At 58.0% G+C, this 22010-nt stretch overlaps 1 protein-coding gene across 5 annotated transcripts; it reads right to left on the bottom strand.

The window, feature by feature from the left end:
- Window positions 1–1444: 1444 nt before the first annotated feature.
- Window positions 1445–21670, bottom strand: NR4A1 (nuclear receptor subfamily 4 group A member 1). Of its 5 annotated transcripts, XM_077753430.1 has the most exons (9): window positions 21636–21670; window positions 17632–17753; window positions 15562–15668; window positions 5310–6187; window positions 4594–4723; window positions 4160–4311; window positions 3614–3816; window positions 3335–3513; window positions 1445–2262 (listed from the first exon to the last, which is right to left on the bottom strand). In XM_077753430.1, the coding sequence occupies exons 4-9, from the start codon at window positions 6183–6185 to the stop codon at window positions 2006–2008; spliced, it is 1797 nt and encodes a 598-aa protein (XP_077609556.1). In that variant the 5' UTR covers window positions 6186–6187; window positions 15562–15668; window positions 17632–17753; window positions 21636–21670; the 3' UTR covers window positions 1445–2005. The 5 variants fall into 5 exon arrangements, with proteins under 5 accessions (XP_077609556.1, XP_077609558.1, XP_077609557.1 ...); XM_077753432.1 differs by lacking the exon at window positions 15562–15668; XM_077753431.1 differs by lacking the exons at window positions 17632–17753; window positions 21636–21670 and having other exon boundaries at window positions 15562–15724.
- Window positions 21671–22010: the final 340 nt, after the last annotated feature.

Genomic DNA, 22010 nt, shown 5'->3' with positions numbered 1-22010 from the left:
AGGAACACATGCTTCTGGAAGTCCACCCACTGCTGGAGATGGTGGTCACCATGCACAGAGCCAAGGGCTCCCCACCCCAACCACACATGGACTCTTCAGAAGGCCTGGGGCTCGACTGTCTTCCTAGATCCCAAGTGAGAGCATGTGGCTGAAGGCTCCTTGGGGAACCTGCAGGCTATGGCTAGAGCTCTGGGAAAGGCACGTGATTCTTCCTTGGAAGAAAAGCCCTATTTTATAGGACTTCCAGCCAGCCAGGGGCCACGAAGGTGGAGACTCAAGAATCCTGGGCCAAGGGTTGTGAGAAACGGGTGTAAGGGGCACTGCTTTCAGGTCTCCTGCCACATCCTTGAGAAGGAATCAGTGCAGCTAGACTGAGCTCAGTGAAGGGGGCTGGACACTGCATGGCTGCCAGCTACCTTGGGCCTCAGGTTGGGGTTGATCTGGGTTCGTGTTTCTCAAAAATGTGGCCCTGAGACCACCTGCATCACAAGCACCGCAGGCGCTTAGTAGAAGTGTAGACTCGGGCCCTACCCCTCACCAAATCTGAATTTCTGACATGGATCCTAGGAATCTGGGGGGCACCTGGGTGGCTCAGTTGGTTAGGCGACCAGCTTCGGCTCAGGTCATGTGTGATCTCACGGTTTGTGGGTTCAGGCCCTGCATCAAGCTCTGTGCTGACAGCTCGTATCTTGGAGCCTGCTTCGGATTCTGTGTCTCCCTCTCTTTCTCTGCCTTTCTGTGTGAGTTGTCTCTCAAAAATAAATGAACATTAAATAATAAAAGCTCCTGGGAATCTGCATTTCATGCCAGCTAAGCAACTGATGAACTTGGGAATTGGGAGGACCCACACGGGGGCACTTGGGCCCAGGTAGGAAGCCCAGCACAGTCTTCTTACCAAGAGGGCGAGGGCCACATGCAACCTGGATCCTCTTCCTAGGGCCCCCAAGGCTGGACGGGGGCGGGGAATGTCAAAAACCCAGAGGGAAAACAACAGCTTGTACAAATAACGGCATCCCAGGCTGCCCCGTACCCAGCCCCCTACCCACGCTCCTGTAGCCCCAGCAGCAACGTGAGGTTGGCTCTGCCCCTCATCCTGTTTTACACACATAGAAGCCAAATCAGAGATCACGCCCCAGGTGAGGAACTGACACCCAGAGTGGTGCTCCCGCCCGTCAGCAGGTCGGGCTTCACCACAGGCCCCTTCCTCATGGGCTTATCACAGGCTCTCCACCCCTCCCAAACCAGTCTGAGTGCTTCCTGTAACCATCCCAAGAAGCAGGTGCCATTATCATCTATCTCTTACCAAAAGAGTAAACAGAGTCCTGTTAGCTCGGGGTTGGTAACATCCAAGATCTATCCAGAGTCACTTCTGTCTCTTAAGTAATTACGGGGCGTGGATGGTGTGGGGGAAGGCATCAGAGACAGACAGGGGCCCGGTTTCAGCTACGTGTCTATTTTTTATTCAATATATTAAATATATTAATCAGAAAAGTCACATACTATAAATCCAGGAAAATACACAAATATAAATGTCAGAATCTGTCATTTGTTTTCTTCCTAGAGTAAGTTTCTGTACATGTGGAAAGAGCGCGGGAAGAGAGAGCAGGTGCAAGGAGGGGGGAAAGGCTCGCCCAGGCTGGTGGGGGCCATCGCTCCCTCCCGACCCCCTCTCCCAACGTGGCCTCTTCCTTCCTGTATTTACAGCAGCATTCGGCTTATTTACAGCATGGCGGTGTGTGTTAAAAACGGTTTATCTTACAAAAACATGAAGGCCGGGGCTGGTCTAGGGGGGGTAAGACAAATAGTAGGGGTCACCCCCGCGAATGTACTCCCCACCCCCAGGGCGTGAGCTCCCTGCCAACCACCCAGAGTGAGTGGGGAGGCCAGCCAGTCTGCAGCCCAAGGCCAGGCCAGGGTGGGGGTGCTCCGAGGGTCCGTGGGCTAAAGGCACGTGGGGTGGCGTATGAGCGCGCACACATAGTGCACGTGTGTTCCTGGGCTGGGGTCAGAAGGGCAGCGTGTCCATAAAGATCTTGTCGACGATGGGTGGAGGGGGCACGAGGTCCTCCAGCTTGAGGTAGAAGATGCGTTGCAGGCCCTGGGTGCACAGGGTCCGCAGCTCGGGCAGCTTGCCCAGCAGGCGCGACAGGCAGCTGGCTGGCTGGGGCTCGCCCGCCACGGCCGAGACATGCTCCTTGAGGCAGCTGGCGATGCGGTTCTGGAGCTCCTCCACTCGCCGGGGCTCCTGCAGCCCATGCCGGTCTGCGAGGAAGGTGAAGGATTAGCCACCTGTCCACGGGGCAGACCCTGGGCCGGAGCCCCGGCCTCCCCCCGAGCTCCCTGCTCTAGAACTGTCGCCACTGACCATCTCTCACACGCCCCTGGCACTTTGCAAGAGCAAGTTCACGCGCGAGCCCATTTTTTAAGCCCCTTTGAAAGTCTAGCTGTAGCGCAGTAATACTCATTATCCTCAGCTTCCAGATGACAAACGGAGGCCCAGAGAGATTAAATGACTTGCCCGAGGTCACAAAAACGAAATAAAACCCTAACCAGATTTTCAGACTAGGCCAGTAGTATTTCTTCCCCCGAGCCAGTTCCAAGCAGCCCTGGAATTAAGCACTACATTTTAGAGGCCCCCTCCAGGGAGAGCTGGCTTCAAAACCACCACTCCTACAGCCCAAAGTGCCTCAGATTCTCTCCTAGGTGGCTGGGTCCCCTATGAAATTTAAGCGCAGAAGGGGATGAGGGCAGATGCCGGTGCTTTAAAAAGTCAGAAAAGAGATCTGAAAACCTTCACGTTCACCCCAAAAACAGCCGTCCTGAAAAATCATACTTACATAAAGTAGGCAACGGGCACACTTAATCTATGCTGACAGAAGTCAGGGTAGCAGTTTTACCCTCAGGGGAGCAGATGAGCACAAGGGGACCCAAGACCCCTTGGGTACTGACCACGTCTGTCTTGATCTAGGTAACGGTTACGTGAGTGTGCTTAGTGTGTGAAAACATATCATTCGCGTGCTTTCCTGCTCATGACGTAATTCAGGAAGACTTTAAATACAAACCACAACCCTAGGCCACACACACAAGACTTATACAAGTCTGCACCTTGGGGAGCACGGGACAATTCAGACTGCCTTGGGCTCCACAGTCAGGTGCCATGAGGCCCAAACCGCAGCTCTGCTGCCCACCAGCTGTGTCGCTCTGAGCAAATGCTTGCGCCCCTCTCTGCATTTGGTCCCCTCACTTCACAATGCAGGGACCCACCAAGTGCCAGATGCTGGCCCACCCAGGGCCAGACCCTCAAGCCCTCCCCAGCTCCCTGCTGGCCACTCACCCGTGATAAGGACGAGTGCCGAGAGGCAAGCAAAGGCAGGGACATCGACCACCAAGCCGTGCAGGGACCGAGAGAAAGCCAGGATGCTGTCGATCCAGTCGCCAAAGCCACGGGCGCACTGAAGCCGGTGCAGCACCAGGCCTGAGCAGAAGATGAGTTTCCCTTCGGCAGGCTTAGACCTGGTGGGCAGGGACGCAGATGTCGGTCAGAGGGGAGGGTCTGGGGATGGGGCTGCAAGGGCGGTGGGGCGGGGGTCCTGAACGCACAACAGCGACTCACCGGTAGGCCAGGCGGAGGATAAAGAGCTCCAGGAAGGCTGACTCCAGCAGCAAGTCCTGGTCGCCAGGGGACAGCTCCGAGAAGCCGGGGATCTTCTCGGCCCACTTGCGGATGGCCTCCAGGGAACTCGAGAGCAGATCATAGAACTGCTGCACGTCCCCAGATTCTTCCTTCCCGAAGCAGGGCAGCACCAGCTCCTGGAACTGAGGGGGGGCCGGCGGGGTCAGCACCCCGTGAAGGGTCCTGCACCAGGGCCACGTCATGCACCCGGATGACAGCCAGATCCCGGGGGCGAGGGAGGAACTGAGATTCTGCCCATGGCCTCACTTGCCAGCTCTCCCGTACTCACCCCGGGCTGAGGCTGCTGGAAGGAGCACATTTTTTTCTAATTGGCCACCCACCCGAGGGGGTACATTTTTCCATCTGGCCAGCCCAAAAGGGGCTCCTCGTTTTTCAAATTGTCCAACTGGGGAGGGGCCTTAGCCAGTGGGAGGGGCCTTAGCCAGTGGACACGAAGGCACTGAATGTGCAGTGGGCGGGGCTCACCTTGGAGTAATCCAGTTTGGCTGTGCTGGGCCCTGAGTCCAGGTGTGCCCTGACCAGGGAAGTGAGGAGGTTGGCAGGAGATGCATCCGGGGGCTGCTTGGGCTTTGAAGGGAGCCGCCCCCGCCGCCCCTTCAGGCTGTCTGTCCGGACCACTGCAGAGAAATGGGGAGGGCTGAGGAAGGGAGGAAGGGGTCCAGGGAAGGGACTCTCAGCCCAAGCTGTCCATGTCATGCTGGGAAGTACCCCAGAGACTAAGGACCTAGAGCCCCGGAGACCCTACAGAGGGCACCCCTCCGTGAGCCAGGCAGGTGGACCAGAGGTGCAGTGGAGATGAGCCATCCGCTGGGGCCCACTAGGACAGATGTCTGGGGACACTCTGGGCCCCACCCCACTCGGGCCTGCCTCTCTCCCACAAGCCCATCCCAGCCACCCACCTTCCTTCACCATGCCTACGGCCAGGCACTTCTGGAAGCGGCAGAACTGGCAGCGGTTGCGCCGCCTCTTGTCCACAGGGCAGTCCTTGTTAGCCAGGCAGATGTACTTGGCGTTTTTCTGCACTGTGCGCTGGATGGGGGGACAACACGGAACAGNGTAGGGGCCGGGGGTGCGGGGCTCCCTGGCAGTCCAGGTACCTGTACTTCTAACTGTGCCTCCTCGGGGCAGACAAGAGAGAGAGCCGAGGAGGGGTGGGGGGTGGGGACGGGAAGCTGAGCAGGCACCCAGAACCGGGACAAACATACAGCCTGTTCCCCAGTCCGCCCCCCGCCCTCAAGCACCAAGCCCTCGTCCCCAGATCCTTTTATCTCCCGCCAGGACCATGAGTGCCCGGGGGCCCCTTCCCAGCAGGACCTTGAGTTGGGGAAGGACAGGCACAGGGAAACCAGAGCCGGCTATTAGAACGGGCCCTCCGGGGGGCACCCCTGCCGCCTGCACCCTCACCCGTATCTCACCGTCCGAACGGCCCTCCACGGGCAGCCCCAACGGTGCACGAACATCCCAGCCCCATGCCACCTTCAGATCCGACCCCTTCCCGAAGGGCAGGATTGGCTGGGAAGAGAACCCCAGGGAGGCCACCGCACGGACCCTACTGGGCAAAGAGGCCAGCCTCGCCCACTTCCCATAAAAAGCTGCACCCAGGGCAGCCCAGTACCTTGAAGAAGCCCTTGCAGCCCTCGCAGGTGCGGACGCCGTAATGCTGGCACGAGGCGTTGTCCCCACACACAGCACAGCGGCCCTCGCCTCCCCCGGCAGCCCCGCTCCGGGCCTTGGCCGAGGGCACAGGTGCATCCAGCAGCCCCGGGCCATCGAGGTGTGGAGAGGTGGGCGCCAGGCCTGGGAAAGCTGCTGACATGGGGTAACTCTCTCTCTCCCCCAGCTGGCAGGTGGCCTGTGAGGGGAACAGCTTCAGGGGGCTCTGGACGAGGCTGGGGCTAGGGCCGGCCGGGGGGCTGAAGGAAAAGAAGGCCGGTGGCTGGGGGTGCCCAGAAGCCTTGGGCAGTTGCTCTGTCCATGCCCGCAGGCCTTCGTATGTCTGGCTGGGGGAGAAGGGGCCGAATGAGCTGTCCCAGGGAGACAGCTGGGGCGGCTGGAAGCTGGGCGTGGACGGTGACGGCACCGAGCAGGGGCTGCCATAGTAGTCGGAGCCACTGGACGACAGGGTCTCATCCAGGGGGGCGCTCAACGGGCCGGGGTAGCAGCCGTACACCTGGAAGTCCTCAAACTTGAAGGAAGCCGAGGCAGGGGAGGTGGCCGAGGAGGAGGACGTGGAGGAGGCCGAGGAGGAGGCCGAGGAACAGGGCTGGCCTGTGCCCGGCAGCTGGTAGAGGAAGGTGTCAAACTCCCCCGCGTAGCCATCCATGAAGGTGCTGAAGCTGGGCAGGGCAGTGGGGGCAGCGGGGGCTGCCTCGGGGCTGGCCAGGTCCATGGTGGGCTTGCTGAGCTCAGGGGTCAGGGGGTCGCTTGCCAGGTGGTCACGGGGTCCTGGGCTCGGTGCTGGTGTCCCATACTGGGCTTGGATACAGGGCATCTCTAAAGAGGGAGAAGACCAAGATTGAGGGGGCGAGAGTCGGTGAAAGAAGCCTGAAGCCTGACCTCTAAATAAGTGCAGGTCTCTAAGCAGCCAGGTGGCAGGAATCCCGGCCAGATGCAGGACACCGAGGCCCACCACAGAACCCAGGAACCCTGGTCCCTGGACAGAGTACCATCTCAGCCCCCACGGCACAAAGCCCCTGGCCAGTGGCCCAGCAAGAGTGGGCTCAGCTGGAAGGCCAGCCACACCCCGGTCAGCCTGGGAACCCTAGGGAAGGCACCCAGCCAGCATTTCTCGGCTGGAACAGGGGGAGGCTGTGTTCCTCCAGCCCCCTGCCCTCCCGCACCGGGTAAGGCATGGGTGGGGGCTGGGAGCAGGGTGGGTAGGAGAGGCAGGCGGGCACAGCCTTCCTTAGCCCACTCTCTGGGTGCAGAGATGTTGTTTCTCCAACCTGGCACTTCTGGGAATATTCCCAGGAACGGCCCAGCCTTTGCAAAACCCCCTCGCCTCCTCCCCACACCGTGCCTGGGAAGGACATCCTCAAAATGGAAGAGGAGCTGGGAGCGAAGGCCCAGCTGCCTAAGAAAGGGGCCTGAGCAGCCGTGAGCCTGTCCCCCATCCCCGCCCCCACCCTGCACACTGAACAAAGGCTGCAGCTCCCACGCGCACCCCAGTCCTGCCATCTGGGGATGGGCACCCACTCGGCGCTGCCTGCGATGCTCCCAAAAGCAAAAAGGAAGGGAGCCCAGACCTCCTCACCCAGTTCCCAGCTCCCTGGGGGATCAAGTAACCGGGCTCCAGACCTTTAAAGGCCATATGCTAGCAGGAGGCGAGTGGGGATAGGAGGGAGGAGAGAACAGCCCCCCTGGACTTCTAGGAGAATGGGCAGTCCCTAAGAAGAATTTCGCTGCGATCCCCAAAGCATTTCCCCTGTTATGTTTACAAGAGAACTCTCGGAGCGCAGCAGACTTGAGGTGGCTTTACAGAGAGAAGGAGCCTGTTGGGGGGCAGATGGAAGACATCCTGTCCTCACCAGAGTCCCTCAACTGAGGAATGTCTGTGCCCTCAAGAACCCAGGAGCTCAGGCAAAAGGGTTAACCCTCACTCACTCCTGAGAAGCCTGAAGGCGCAGAGATGGCACCATTTAGGGGGGAATCCTTAAGTTTGCAGACTAACATGGAGAAGGCTCTGGGACAGTTTCCTACCCCACATCCGTGCCTGGGGTCTGCACAGCTCTGTTCCCACCCCCCACCCCCAATCAGGGAGGGAGGCTGGGTAAGAAGGCAAACGGGAACAGGGTGTCATAATCAAGGAAACAGTGAGAGGGGCAAAGGCTGGCACCAGCTCCTGGCCAAGAGCCCAGGGGGTCCTCTGGTCATAGCCTTTCACCCACCTCCATGGGCCCTCGACAGGGCAGCTCCACCCCTGGCCCATCACTCCCACAACCAGTCCTGGCTTGGGAGCCCCTTGGAGCTCTGGCACCGCCCACCCAGCGGTGCCCATCTGCACACACATATAGCACCTGCCGGAGATAAGGGTGGCCACGTCTCCCTGCACTAAGACTGTCTAGGCAGGGATGGGTTTAGGGTGGCAGCCACGCAGGGCTGGGCGTTCCAGCCTTATTCAAATCCTGTTTCTCCACTTGGGCGTCCCACATCCGGATCAACCCCCACCAACCTAACCCCCCCCCTCTGCTTTGTACAGGTACTGAACTACACCAGATATGGACCCACATCTAGCCTGGGGGCGNGGGGTTGAAGGAGGGAGCAGGGAGAATCCGGCTTCAGGCAGGTCCTGGCAACAATGTGGTTTGCACCTGTTATGCTGAACAAGCTACAGGCTGCACTCTACCTGTATGATCCAACAGGGACTGGGGGGAGGGGGTACAGATGTGATCAGCATGTGAGGCCAGATAGGTGAGGGGGGGTATCCTTCAGGTAGTACCACACCGGAGATTCCAATGTTAACAGCTCCCACACAGGATCCCCGAGGACCAATGTTTCCACATCCCTCTCTCACTCAAACGCATACACACACGCTCCAAGCTACAGCTAAAACAATCTTCCCTGTACTTCCAGAGGTCCTGCCCCTAGGAAGGCTCGTTCAGTCCAACACAAGTAGTACCCCTCTGCAGTTCAGCCACCGATCCTGGCCATTTCCCTCAGCAATCCAGAAGTCTCCTAATACAGCTCAGAGAGCAACTTCAGGCTGGGGACGCTGGCAAACTATGCCATGGCCTCTACAGCGTTAAGAAAACAACTAGGAATAGGGAAGGAGGAGGAGCGGGGAGGAAGAAGACCCTTTTGGAATGCCAATCTTGTTAGGAGTTCGATGGATCCCAGCAGTTAAAGCTCCGTGTATCTTTTCCTCCACTGGACTGAGACCCCATCAACACCCCAATCCACGGCGCCCTTTGCCACTTGGGCACCCTGGAGACTGAACTACAGCCAGCCTCCTACTAAACANCTCCCCCAACCCCAGCCCCCACCCCGGGCCCAGCAGATTAAAGTCCGATCCGGGTCCTCATCCCGTTCCAAGCGCCCCCCACCCCCCACGTCAGAGTTGCACCCTACACTCGTCCTCCTGCCCTCCTGCACGTTGACCCCACAACATCCTTTCTGCCCGCGCGTACGCCCATCTCCTTCATGCAACACCCCTGATAACCGCAGCAGAGAGCGCCGCTGAGATGCACGCTCCTCGAGGGGACACCTACCCGGCTGGCTCCTGCTCCCCCTGCCCGGGACCGGCACCCCGAGTCGCAGTCTGGTCCCTCGTGCGCTCCCGCGGTCCTGCTTACTCCCCCAAGTTCCGCAGTCTCTGCCACTGGGGCTCCCCGGCCCAGCCCGACCCTCCTCTTAAGCGCTCCGTGACGCACGGAGAGGGGCGGGGGCGCCACTGACGCACGCGGCCCGGCGAGCTATGGCCATACAAGGGCGCGGGGGGCGGCGCGGTTCCGGCGGGAGGCGGCCAGGGGGAGGCGCGGGACGGGGAGCCCGAGGAGGCGGGGCGAGAGGGGGCCTGGAATGTCTGTGCGCGTGACGCACGCGGGGTTCCATTGACGCAGGGAGCGCGGATTGTTTGATCTATAAATAGTCCCCTCGCGCCCGCCGGGCCGGCTAAAAATAGCTGCTCGCGGACTCCCGAGGCTCCCCCAGTCAGANAACCGGCCCGGAGGGCCAGAGCCCGGGAAGGGGGCGCTCTAGAGCCTCAGCCGCAGGGCTTCCCCGGACTAGGCTGTCCTCAGCCTCCAGCTGCCCCGGGGAGCCACGACCCCGCCCGCTCCCTCCGGCTCCCTCCACACCCGGCTCCGCCTTTGCACCCTCCCAGCCCTTCCTGGAGGCCTGGAGGGGGTTTGGGTCACCTACTGCCGCAGCTGGGCTGCTGGGGCAGGCAACTCAGGGACACATCTCGGGCAACCTGCGCCCCCACTTAAGCCCAAGGCACAGCCAAATGCACTTGACCCATCTTCCCCAGCAGGGTCGCTGGCTCAGAGTTTGGCCCAGGGACATCAGAGCCCACCGATTATTTCCGCCCCCTTCTCTCCCATGCAAAGTACCTTCCGAAGGCAGAGGTTCGAGGGCAGGGGTTCTCCAGGCCCGAGATGGGCTAACAGGCTCCGCTCCACACGCTGAACTTGATTTCTCACCAGTCCCCTTCCCAGTCCCTTACAAAGTCGGTGCACTATAGTTGGGAAATTACCGAATTTCAGAACCGGGTGGAGCCTGAGAAATCTCATCAAATTTGTGGCGACTCTTCCCCATTTTATAAATAAACAAGCTCAGAGAAATAATGGCACTTGCTCAAGGTCACACAGTGAGGTGGTGACACACTGGGGTGGAACCCAGGACCTCTGATTCCATCTCTGGGGGATTTTTTTTTTTCACGACCTCCCCTGTCCACAACTCCCACCTCCCCTGTGGCACCCGTGGAGAGGGAGGCTCTGATCTGCCCCATGGAGCAGGAAGGGACTGCCAAGGCCGCATCTGGGCACAGACCACTCTGCAGCCACCTGGAGCCTTCTCTGGTCTGGCTGTAACCCCTCCACCCCCACTCTGCCCCCAGATCTGGGGAGGCCAGGACCTGCTAGGTAAGAGAGAGGGGAAGTAGGCCTAATGTTTGTAAGGAGGAGAGACGCCCGCACCAACACTTGGGTGCCAGCGAGCCAGTCCCCTTCTCCCCTGTAAGTCAATTTGAAGGGTTCTGCTTATACTTTCACTGCGCCTAGCCTTAGCCTGCTAGGGGCAGCCCAACTCTCACCTCATCTGGTCATCCTACAGCACTTCCCCTACCCTTGAGGCGCTCACTTCCTGTTCCTCACTTCCACTCTCACCTCCCATCTCAGATTTCCCACACCCTTGTCTCCAACCCCCACTTCTGCCCACTCAGAGGTCCTGCAGACAGAGCTTGTCATTACTGTACTCTGGGCCCACCACCCCAATCTCTGCTCCTGATGCCCCACATGCAACTTCTCATTTTTTTTCTTGAAATTCTATTTTGAAACATCTCTTGGATGGCATGTTCCTACTCCTACCACAGCCTAGCCTCACTGATGCATGTAAACAGCAGACCAGCTGAGTGAGGCCAGTGACCTCCACTTCTCCTTGCCCACACCCAATAAGGAAGCTGCCCCTTAACAAGCTTGTCTCCTCTTCCCAAAGCCTCCTGCTCCCCAAGTGGAGTGGTCTTCATGCAACACCAATCTCATTCAGTGATCCTATCACAATCTGACATAGCGCCCCCACCTCAGCATACAACCTCAATGTGGACCAGTCTTCAGAGAGCTCTGGTTTTTCCCAAACCATCTCCCAGAGACCCTTCAAGGCCACCCAGGTGAAGGTGAAGCATGGGTAGAATAATGCAGTGGGATCCCCACCCCACTTGAAGCCAAAGTTTTGTGTTCCTTTGTGTTGGGCTCTTGCAATAGGTTTTGCTGGAAAAAAAGAAATTCCACAGAAGAAGGGGGGGGGGGGGCTTAAAACTNGAAGGGGGGGGGGGGGACCTTAAAACTGCTAATATAATTCACATCCTCCCATTTTACAGATTAGGACCCAAGAGTTCCCAGAGGAGCTGCACTTGCTCAGAAGTGCACAGCAAGTTTGGGCTGGTGATGCTAGCCCCAGCCACATCAAGGGCTGGCTTCCCACCCAGCCTGTCACCCAAACCTGGAATGCCTCCCTCTACCCCAACAGAACCTTCCTCAAAAACGAAAAACAATTTTAATGTGAGCAAAGGAGGACTAGCCAAGTCAATGTTCACTCCATCCTGCACCGGCTAAACAGGTGTATTAGCCACAGCTTGACCGATCTGTGCTCAAGCCCGGCCTTACCAGTCCTTTTTCAAGCTGAGCCAGCCTTGAGCCCTGGCACCTCCCCGTCTGCCCTACCCAGCTATTTGTAAAAAGCAACACAGACCATCCCTACCCTTCTATGGCATCAGTCGACCCAGGGGCCTCAGGGAACTAAGTGTGGTGAGGAGATGCCCGGGGCCCTGGACTGAATCCCCAAATCTCACCCGGTAGCCTCCAGATGTGTGCCTGCAGCCCACGCCCCGCCTCCCCAGGGACCCAACAGCAGAGGGAGGGGAAGACACCACCACCGCCATTGGGCCATGCAGGTGGAGGCAAGGAGGCTGGGGGGTCTGAATCTACTACGCTCTGAAAGTAAGTAAATAAGGAGAAAAAGGGAAAGTCCCTCTGTGGGAGCACAGCCAGGGCCACCCACTGAGGCACTCGTGTGGAGCACCTCACTTAAGGCACAGGGGAGAGGCAAGAGGGGCATTGGGACCCTAGGCCTCATCCCTGCTGACCAGAGGCTCTCCAGGGAGGGTCCCCTGGGGCTCTGAGGAGGGTGGAATCTGGTTAAGGTAGAACTCTGGGGAAAGGCATAATTCATGCAGACTTTGGGAGGCCCAGAACATACACTGGTCCCAGGCTCCCAAGGGATTCCCAAGTCCAGCCCTCAGGAGCAAGGTCAGAGGGAACAGCCTCTTGTGGGGGAAGGTGTGGGATGGGAGGGGGACAGGTAATGATGAAGGAGGTAACGATGGGAGAGTTATCCAAAACTATGGGCGAGGGCCAGAAGGTAAAGCAGTACCATGATAACATAGGAAGCGCAGGGAGAGAAGAGGTCAAGTTGGGAATGAGACAACAGTCCACATGGGGCTCCGGGCCTGGCCCAGCCCACCTATCTGCCCTCATTACCCCCTAACACTCCCCACTGCTCCCATAGAGGACCTTGGACTAAACTTCCCACCACTCAGTGGGCATAGTGCCTTCTGGCCACAGCCCTCCCCCAGCCTAACTCATAATGCTAAGCACCTTCTCCCAGGTCGAGGGAGTCATGGGGAATCCCAACCAAGGGTGAGGCCTTAGTCCACGGCACGTCACGTGGGTTCTTCCACTAAAACCTCCATCAACCTCCCAGGTTGAGAACTGTGATCCACGTTTTATGAACGAGAAGATGGAAGCTAAGGGGCAAGACTCAAATGCAAGTCCGGTAACTCCCAGTTTGGGGCTGGACCCACTGTCTTCGACTCTGACCTGCAAAGACTGTGGCTTCTGGCCCTCTGGACCTTGATGCTTCTAAGTGCAACCCCAGGACCAGGTACATACACACGTGCGCGCACGCACACACACACACACACACACACACACACAGACACACACACACAGCCTGTAAACTGAAAACAGCAGTGCCTGTGGGGGAGGATGCATTCCAGTTCCCAGTCTGAACAACGATCACCCAGGTCTGTTCACTCTGGAAAAGTCATCAAACTACACACTCTTAAGATGTCACGCCTATGATTTATGCACTTTTCTGTATGTATATTTTCAAAAACAAAAGTTTACTTAAAAAATAGCCACGCCTAAATGGGAGAGACTTATTTACTCAAATGCATGCAGATGCCGCTGCAATTTATGGAGTACAGACTCATTCAAGTGTGTGTTACTGAAATCAGGGAAACAGTGGCTGTTTCCTCGATAGTATTTGTCCTATCGACTACTCAGGGCACAGCTACAGTTAGAAGAGGCTGCAATATCTAACATTAGAAAGGGGTCTTCACACAGTATGATTTCTGTCGATGCTGTAGGTTTTCTGAAGCCCTCACAGGCCATGGCCCCTCCTAGTCCAATCTTATGGGGCCTGGGGACCTATGTGCTGACTCATCCTCTCCTCCACCTATGTGTGAACATGAGGGCAAGGCCCTGTCTCCCCAACCTTGGCGGGGGGGAGCCTTCTTGCATCAATAGTAACTGTCCCAGGACAGGCCCCAAATGGGCAGCCGATGTCCACCATCGTTCACCAGCCAGGAGGGCTGGTGTGGATTTGGGTAAACAGGGGATGGAGGAAGTAGAAGCGTACANGCCACCCCTCCCCACCCCCCAGAAGAGGGCAAGAACTTGCCCTACTTTCTCCAAGACCATCCCCACCCACAGACCTCCACGCCCTTCCGAGTGGTAGGCAGAGGGAGTGAGCTTTGCCTCCTCCCACTGAGAAGTGGCCACGGGAGCTTCCCCTCCTCGGTCCCCGGACCTAATGCCAGCCCTGACCTGGCCACTTCCTTTTCCTGCCTTGGCAATGAGCAGGGGGATTTGTGCCATGGGTGCGGAAGCAGTGCCTGCTGCCTCAGGGGGCTTCCCGTGGACAGCTCTGGGGACTGGGGGTCTCAGGTGAGGCCCAGGCGTCTGGGCTGTGGTCTCCCGGCCCTTATGCAGGCCCTGCCACCTCTTGCCCCAGCCCTCAGCAGGGACAAAAGATGGAAGAGTTCTTAGAGGGATCTCTGACCAGGAGCCACAAGCCTGGTGTCTTCCCTGGGGCCAGTCCCTTGCCCTCTCCAAGACTGTTCCTCACCTGCCCAGTGCAGACAACATCACACTCCCGGGGCTATAAGAGTTCAGTTCGTGCAGGGAAGGGAGAAGCCACACAGCGAAAGGGAGCACTGCCTGAGGGCCTAGACTCTAGGGACNGGGTCTTCAGCCGGACTGGGAAACCAGCACCCCCTTCTTCAAGAACTGGGGAACAGTAACCCCATCCACACCTCTCCCCCTCCAGGACTGAGTGAAAGGAAATGAGAGGGTGGTCAGAGGTGGGGCTCCACCTAGCACTGGGAAGATTTCAGACACTGCATGCAGCAAGCGCTCAATGAATGCTCTGGAGGAAAGCTTGCGAGTTGAGGAGGTCAGGCCTCTCTCCACAGAGGCTATCTTTAGTCCAGTGACTTCTCGACCCTCATATCCTTCTCAAGCTGGGAGGAATTAACAGACGGCACAAAAGAATAAGCTCAGACTTCGGGAAGGAGAGCCAGACAGCGCTGGAAAAACGCAGACGAGATCGCGGAGTGCTTTCGGGAAAGGTCGGCCCACGCCTCATCAGCACCTAACTCGAGCCTCCCTCCGTGCCCCTCAGTCCGCTCAGCCCCTGGCCAGCTCCTCTCGTCCACCCTTGGGGGGCCTCCCACCACCTTACAGAACATCACCACCCACCAAATCATCCTGGCCCTGCCCAAGGTCTCCACCCAGCCTCTTTGGGCAGAATTTCAAATTCCAAAATAAAAACCCTGATAACGAGCCCCAGCCGGAAAGACTGATGCATTTTCCTATTGTTAAAGTATTTTTAGTCACAGGCTCTGGATTCATTTAGAGACTCACGTTCAGAAAGGGGGGAAATTTTTCTTTCTTTTTTTTTTTTTTTTTGGAGAAAGGAGAAGGAGGGCAGAAGAGCCTCCCACGTAAGGAGCTGCTACTTATTCCAAGCTGGGCTGCAGCCCCTGGCCCGGGGCCCGGGGAGCGTGTTTGTGGCAAGATGGTTGGCGCACTTGCCGGACCTCGCTCTAGCCGGGCTTCTCAGGCACCGAGACCAGCTGGGGGGCCAGGAAAGGAGAGCGGGTCAGGGGCTGAGGGCTCAGGGAAGCCAAGCTCCCCAGCCCCAATCAGCTGCGGCGGGGAGGCGGGGAGCCTACTCAGGGACCGAGACCAAGGCTCCCAGATGGACACCTAGCTCATTCCAGCGTTCCCCCCTCCCGTCTACCTCCCCCCCACAAGCCTGAGCAGACCAGTGCCTCACCCAGGCTGGATCAACAGGAGAGAAGGTCTGAGATTGCGCTGGAAGTCTCCAAGGAAGGGGAGAGGCAGAAGCAGCACCTGTCTATCTCCACATCTCCCAGCGCCGGGTGGCAGCGTGCTCCCAAGTTCAGCCCCCACCACCATCCAACTCAGGTCAAGCTTCACTCAACCCCGGGAAGGTTGGCCACCTTTGCTTCCTCCTTCACACCCCTCCTCCCAAGGCCGAACAAACCACAATGCAGATGGTCACAATGGAAAGACAGCCAAACAGCCCAGCTCTCATGGCTCAGTTTCCCCCTCCCTACAACTCACCAGCTATCTCTTCACGATCTGCTTAGGCTCCCTGAGGTCCTGGACAGCTGCACCAGGCGAGAATCATGGGGTTGGTCAGGGGCTCTTCCTGGCGGCCTCAGGGAGCCCTGCGGGAAGAGACAGGACTGCCCAGTCGGCCCGGCCTGCCCGGCCAAGGCTATGCACCAGCTGAGCGGACTTAGGACGTGGAGCTGTCTCCAAGCCAGCATGTCCTCCTCTGTTTATATAGCCGAAACCAGAGCCGGCCTCTGGGGACAGAGGGAGCTGCCTCGGGGCCCTCTTGGCTGAGGCCTGACTTTGGCCCAGGTCAGCAAGAGCCCAAAATAGTCAGCTGACGGGAGCCCCGGCGTGAGCGTGACCCTGGGCCCATGCCCGGGCCTGGCAGACAGGTGCCCACGTCACAAGACCAGTGGCTCTAGCACACATGGGGCCCCGGCTGGCAGCCCCTCAGGGTGGCCCTGGCAGTGTAGATGGCATGGGAGTTACACCTAGTCACCACCATCACCCAGACAACAAGGTGAACACAAGGAATTCTGCCCATGGGGGCCGCTCTGTACCCAAGGGAAGGCTGGGCACTCAGGAGGCAGTCTGAGCTGATGGTAGAAGTGGGGGCCGGTTTAGGGGAAGCCATCTGGCCCGCTGCTGTCATCATCACTCACGTGCCTCCCCAGTCCAGATCCCTGGCTGACCAGGGACACCTGCCTCTCCCACTTACAGTAATTCCTCTCCCTGCCCCCAGCCCAAGGTTGGTGGCACAGAGCCTGGTGCCAGTAGACAGCCAGGTGCACACCCAGCTCAGCCTCTGGAACAGGAGGCCCTGCTTCCCAGGGCTTCCCCTCCTTCTACCCAGGCTCAAGCCAGACACCTCGTCCTCCCCCGTCACAGCCACCTCTGTGGGACTCCCTGTGCCCTGAACACCAGCTCCCCATGAGGCACAGTGTTTGGGGGACCTGGGGGAGATTCAAAGCCAGCTCCTGCTTCATCCAGGGATCTCTCAAGGACTGAAGGGGGCTGTGGCCCGGAGATAGCCCCCATTCCAGGGAAGGAAGAAGGGCAACGCAGAGCCCCGGCTGGGGTGCCAGGCTGAACTCCAGCTCTCACAAGTAAACATGGTAACCAGGACCACAGTGCCCTTGGCCCCATCCTAGTCTCTGAGATTCCCAGGGAAAGGCCTAGGGGGCATTCCATTCCCACACTCCACTCCTCACCCCTGGATCTGCTTGTACCTTCTCCAGAAGCGTCCTCAGGCAAGGAGAGTGTGTCCTCTACCAGCCGACCAGGCCTCTGGACTCACCCAGAGTCCAGGAGACCTTGATTCTAAACTTGGCTCTTTATGCCCTCGCTACAGGATCTTGAAAAGTCAGTTCTGCCCCCTGTGACTCAGTTTCTTCAGCCATAAGAGAAGGAGGAAAACTAGATGGCCTAGATGGTCTGCGATGTTTTTCCCCCCTTGGGGATGCTATGTGAATAGTGGGGGGGGGGGGTCTGTCCTTAGCCTTTGTCAGCAAGATCCTCCCCCTTCATAGAAAGACCTTCTGATACCAAACCCCACAGGGCCTAAAAGCCTGCCATAGTAGGAAGGTGGTGGCCATCCCCTTTTGCGGGGGAGAGGATCCCAGCCTTCCCTTTGTGCACTCTCCTGCACATGCCCTAGAAACAAGCCAGCTTCCCATCCCCCATGTCGGGCCCCCATCCCCCCATGCCCTCGTCCTGGCCTTGAGCTATCCAATCCTACCCCACTGGCCTCCTGGAACCAGACACATGCTGTCTTGGCCACGACGGCCATCTACCCACACCCCTGCCCCTCCCCTCCCACACCAGCCCATGCCCCCCAGCCTATCCTGCCGAGAAAGCCTGGCTTCCTGCTTCCCCACCCCCACATTAACCCCATCACTGAAGAAATCAGATCTCCCCAAGCAGAGCAGAACCTCACCCGCCACCTCTACAGGGCATCCCCCTCCATCCCCCAAACCACATCCACTTAGGGCAGCTCCACACCCACCTCTGTCCCCCAGCCTGACCTGCTGGAAGGCCCCAGATGTGTACAAAGGACAACAGTAGAGCACGTACCAATCTGGATGAACCAATGGACCTCAGACAAGACTCAAACATCCCTTGTGCCTTCAGGGCCTGCCAGGAGGAGCTGGGACACCAGGGAGGGGCCGGGGCTGGGCTCTGTCCATGGTGGAAGCCTACAGAGGGAGAGAGTCCAGACAGAGTCCGTGTGAGAGAGGAAGAACCAGCCAGCAGGGAGACTCCCTGGAGGCAGCACAGCCAGGAAACACAGGAGGGAAGAGAGCCAGGACCCAGGCCGCAAGAGCTGACAAGCCAGCCCAAGGATTTTCCTGGGCTGGGCATCAGAACCTGGGGCCACACACCCCAGGCAAATGGCTCTTGGGGATGTGAGGTGTGACAGGAACAGCTGACATTATGTGGGGCATCTCAGGGCCATGGGGACACATGCCAGCACCCAGCCCCTCTGCCTCATGCCCCACTCCTGGATCGGGGTGGGGGGAGTGGCTTTAGTCAAGCACTCGGCCCTGATGTGCACAAAAGGGCATTTCGTAGGCAGAGAAAAGAGAGCTATTGTGAGGACAGAGTAGAATACCTCTCTCTCCTTATGGGACTCCAACTTAGCCCCCAAAGCCCCAGACGACCCCACAGGGCAGGGGCTCCATCGTCCCATCTCCAGGCAGCCAGCCTTCCAACCGGAACAGTGGGGACTCCCAGGAAATATTCTGTGAAGGCACTCCAGTCCCCTAACAGGAAGGCCCAGCTTGGAGCAAAGTGGTTAAGGGCACAGGTGCAAGATCCCAGATGCCTGTGTTCAAATCCTGGCTCTATCACTTATGGTCTTGGGCAAGTTACATAACCTCTCCTGCCTCCTGGTCTTCAACTGTGAAAAGGATACTCTGTAACTGACATCTCTGAAATTAACAACCACAGGGCTATCACGGAGCTTAAAATGAGCTCACATGTGTGAAGGACATAGAACAATACTGGATACACATATACCAGTATGTGCTGTCATTATTAGGAAAAATCAAATGAGGACAAATCAAAGCCAGCCGCAGACCCTGGTTCTTATTCCAAGCCACTTCTGGGCACCTGGCCTCCACTTCCAGAGCCAAGTGTGGTACCACCCTTTCAGCCTCCTTAAGCTCTCACCTGCCCCCTCACTGCTGCCGAAGTCTCCTTCAATCAGGGTACCCCAGACCCCACATCTTTTTCTGCCCTAATTCAGCCTCTCCTCTCTCAACCGGGCCCCAGAGTGAGAGTAGGACCAGGTGCCTTCAGGCCGAGATGAAGTCTGGGAAAAGAGCAGTAGATGTCTCCATGATGGGAGGTGGAGGGAGTAAGGAGAAGGAGGGCCCCAGAAGGTGGCTGATGGGCTTCCTTGCCCTTCTGACCCCTGCCACAGGCTCAAGGGAGCTACTCTGGCCCACGGTGCCCAGATTCTCCTCTTAAACAGAGCTACCAGAACCCCGATGTTCCTGTGGGTAATGGAGACCAGGCTGCAGGAAAGATAGGGACAGTCTAGAAATACGGAAGGCTTCCAACTCCATAAAGAAGGCAAAATCAGGCTTTAATTTTGCCCCAGCCCACAGGCTACACCTGCTTCCCAGAATGGTGCTGTCATCTTCCCATGCCCCAGGAACAGGTCTATAATAAGGCCTCCCCTCCACAACCTTCCCTTTTCTCCCTACCAGCCAACACCAAGGAGGAAGGCCAAGGGCCAACACCTCAGGATGCCCAGGACTTCCCCAAGTACCTTCCCCTTTCTCTGAGAACAGGGGGCAGAGTCGGGGACACAGGTAGTGCCTGGAAAGTGCTTCATAACATCTTAGAGCGGTATGTGACCCCATCTCCTGTCTCAGATCAAAATTCCCTCCACAAGCATTGACTGAGGGCCTACTGTGAGCCAGGCAGTGAGCCATGAACAACAGGAGATGCAAGAAGGAGCAAACCAACATCTCTGGACCCCAGGAGGTTCCTCCAGGGGAATAGATCAAAGTCAACTACACTCAACACGGCACAGAGGGCAAACCTCTGAGTATGCCACAGGACTGGGCGGGTTTGGAAGACAAGAGAGCAATGTCTCTGTCAAGGGGTGGGAACATCAGGCCACACCTCAGGACCCAGCTCTTGGCCCCCCACCTTGCTGTGCCTCAAGCTCATGGGCTTTCTTTCCCCAGCGAGGGTCTTTGCACCGGCTGCATCCTCTTCCAGGAAAGTCGCTGCCCCGCAGGTCTGTGTGGCTAGCTCCTTGTCATCAGTCAGGTTTCCAGTCCCAGTCCATCTCCGTGGAGAGCCTCCACCTCACCCCTACCACGTTAACCGATTGATCTTATCTCCGTAGGACTAATGCTGTTCACCTCTTCACATGTCTTGTCTCGATCGCTGTCATCTTCAGTCTCCAAAACAGCTCAGCACTAGTAGGTACTCAGAAAGTATTTGTGGAATGCAGGAGAAGACGACTCACACATGCCTGTATCAGAGCTGGGCTGGGAGAATCGCCAGCTACCCTGGAAGGAGGTTAGGAGAGCACTGTCGCTAAGGAACCGTCCCTTCCATTTGAAAGCAGATCCAAAGTCTGCGGGCTCTTCCCAATGCTGAGCTACAACCTTGACTCCAAGAGCCCCAGCCCTGGATCCCAGCTCTGCCTGGGCCCACCCAAAACCTCCTTCCTATCAAGTATTTGAATCTTCCCCTAACTAAACTCCTTGCCACAGGACAAGGCTGACACACCCTCTGCAGCCCCCTAAGCTCTGCACTAAACAAGTCCCCACCCAGAAATGAGTGCATTGCTTATTATCAACAAAAATGATGGCAGATAGTATTTACTGCACACCATGTGCTAGACACATCACTAAGCCCTCGACATGCATCTTCTCATTTCAGCCTCACGACACTATGAGGAAGAGATTATTATAATGAATGAACAATGGGGAAACTAGGGCACAGAAATGTCAAGCAACTTGCCGAAGGTCACACAGCTAGGAAGTGCCAAAACTGGGATTAAAAAGAATCCAGGGAGCCGAACCAGCAAGCCCAGGGCTCCCCACCTTGGGACTCCTCTGGTGGGTAGAGGCCTCAGACTGCACAAAGCAGTTTGGCAGCTAAGGCCAGAAAGCAAGTGAGAAGCTCCCGGCCCTAGGATGCTGCGCCTTAGAGCCAGGTGCTAGGCCTGAACTCCTGAGCTAATTTTTTTCACTCCAGCACAGGCCCCAACATTTATAATCAGTCCTATTCATCTTGTCAGTCTTGGGCCATCCTTCTGCCTGGCTGCCATCATTCCGAATCTTGATTTTATCGTGCTGTCCACTTGTCATTCCCCTTGGCCCTAGGTCTTTACAGTCAGCCGGCTTCCCCTTTAAGTCTTCATCCATCCCGGATCTAAAGATTCACTTGAAGTGGGTGGAGGACCATTGTTGTAGCCGCCCCTGGAGGCCCTGCCCGGGCTGTTATCAGCCCCCTAATCCATCAGCACCCTCTGGGCACAACTGTTGTGAAGCCACCTACCTCTACCCAGTCTTCCTTTTCCCAGCATGCCCGGAACGCTAGCCCCAAAACCAAATGCATCCTTCACCGTAAACCATTGTAAATGCCACCTCTGCAGCATTTCTAACCCCAGGTCCGCGTCTGACTCTCTGCGAACCTCTCCGGGCTCCATTTCTTCACTCAGTCCTGCAAAGGGGCTGCACCGGGCGATTCTGGTCCTGGCGCCTCCGCTCCCGAACTCCTGGAACCCATTTCTCGCAGCCGCCGGAGGGGGGGGCGGGGAGGGATTGGAAGGAATGTCTCCGGCGGGGACATCTCCAGCGCCCCTCACGGGCCAAACCCCACCCTTGGCGAGCCGGGGAGAAAAAGCGTTGGCCGCCGCACTCGGGGGCTGAGTCTGGGCGAGCAGGTTCCGCTGGGAATCCGGTCCCTCCCCGCCCCCACCCTCCCACGACCCCCAGCAGGGCTCCCAGCGTGGCTCCCAGCCCACTCCACCGCACACGCGGAGACCCCGTTCTCCCAGGGCCGCTTCCGGAGACCCCGTCACCGCTCCCCACCCGGGGCCCGCTCACCTGGCCGGCCGAGCTCTGCTCGCCTCTGCACCCCCGCCTTCCGGGGTCGNCAGGTGAGGGTTCTGCGGCCTTGCTAACACCTTCCGAGGCAGCAAACCTGGAGCTGGGTTATAAATAATTTAACTAGGGGCTTCCCCGGAAACAGAGGTGGGAAAAGTGAGGCCCAGAGAGGCCCCGCGGCGACCCAAAGTCACACAGCAATTAGGCTGGCTTAAGAGGACAGGGCCCTGGCCCTCTGAGTCCTGGGCACCCCCACCAGCATCGACTGGTTGGCCTGCGTCCCACCCTAAGGGCAAGGAACCCGATTAGCAGGGCGCCCAGCTTCACCAGAGGGAGAACTTGAGAGGGTAAAATTTCTCCCGAAGAAGCATTTCC

Source organism: Crocuta crocuta, unplaced genomic scaffold, assembly GCF_008692635.1.
Source record: "Crocuta crocuta isolate KB4526 unplaced genomic scaffold, BGI_CrCroc_1.0 scaffold30, whole genome shotgun sequence".
In the NCBI taxonomy this organism is placed as follows: domain Eukaryota; kingdom Metazoa; phylum Chordata; class Mammalia; order Carnivora; family Hyaenidae; genus Crocuta; species Crocuta crocuta.
The sequence above is the reverse complement of the archived record's forward strand: the minus strand, read 5'-3'. Positions and strand labels throughout refer to the sequence as shown.

Bases quoted from the DNA above. Each gene is read 5' to 3' on its own strand.
- NR4A1 (XM_077753430.1), bottom strand. From the start codon at position 6,185: ATGCCCTGTATCCAAGCCCAGTATGGGACACCAGCACCGAGCCCAGGA. The intron at 4,724-5,309 runs GTACTGGGCTGC...CCCCCCATCCAG, and splicing joins GCTGCAAGGGCTTCTTCAAG to CGCACAGTGCAGAAAAACGC. The intron at 3,817-4,159 runs GTGAGCCCCGCC...GCCCCCCCTCAG, and splicing joins CCAAACTGGATTACTCCAAG to TTCCAGGAGCTGGTGCTGCC.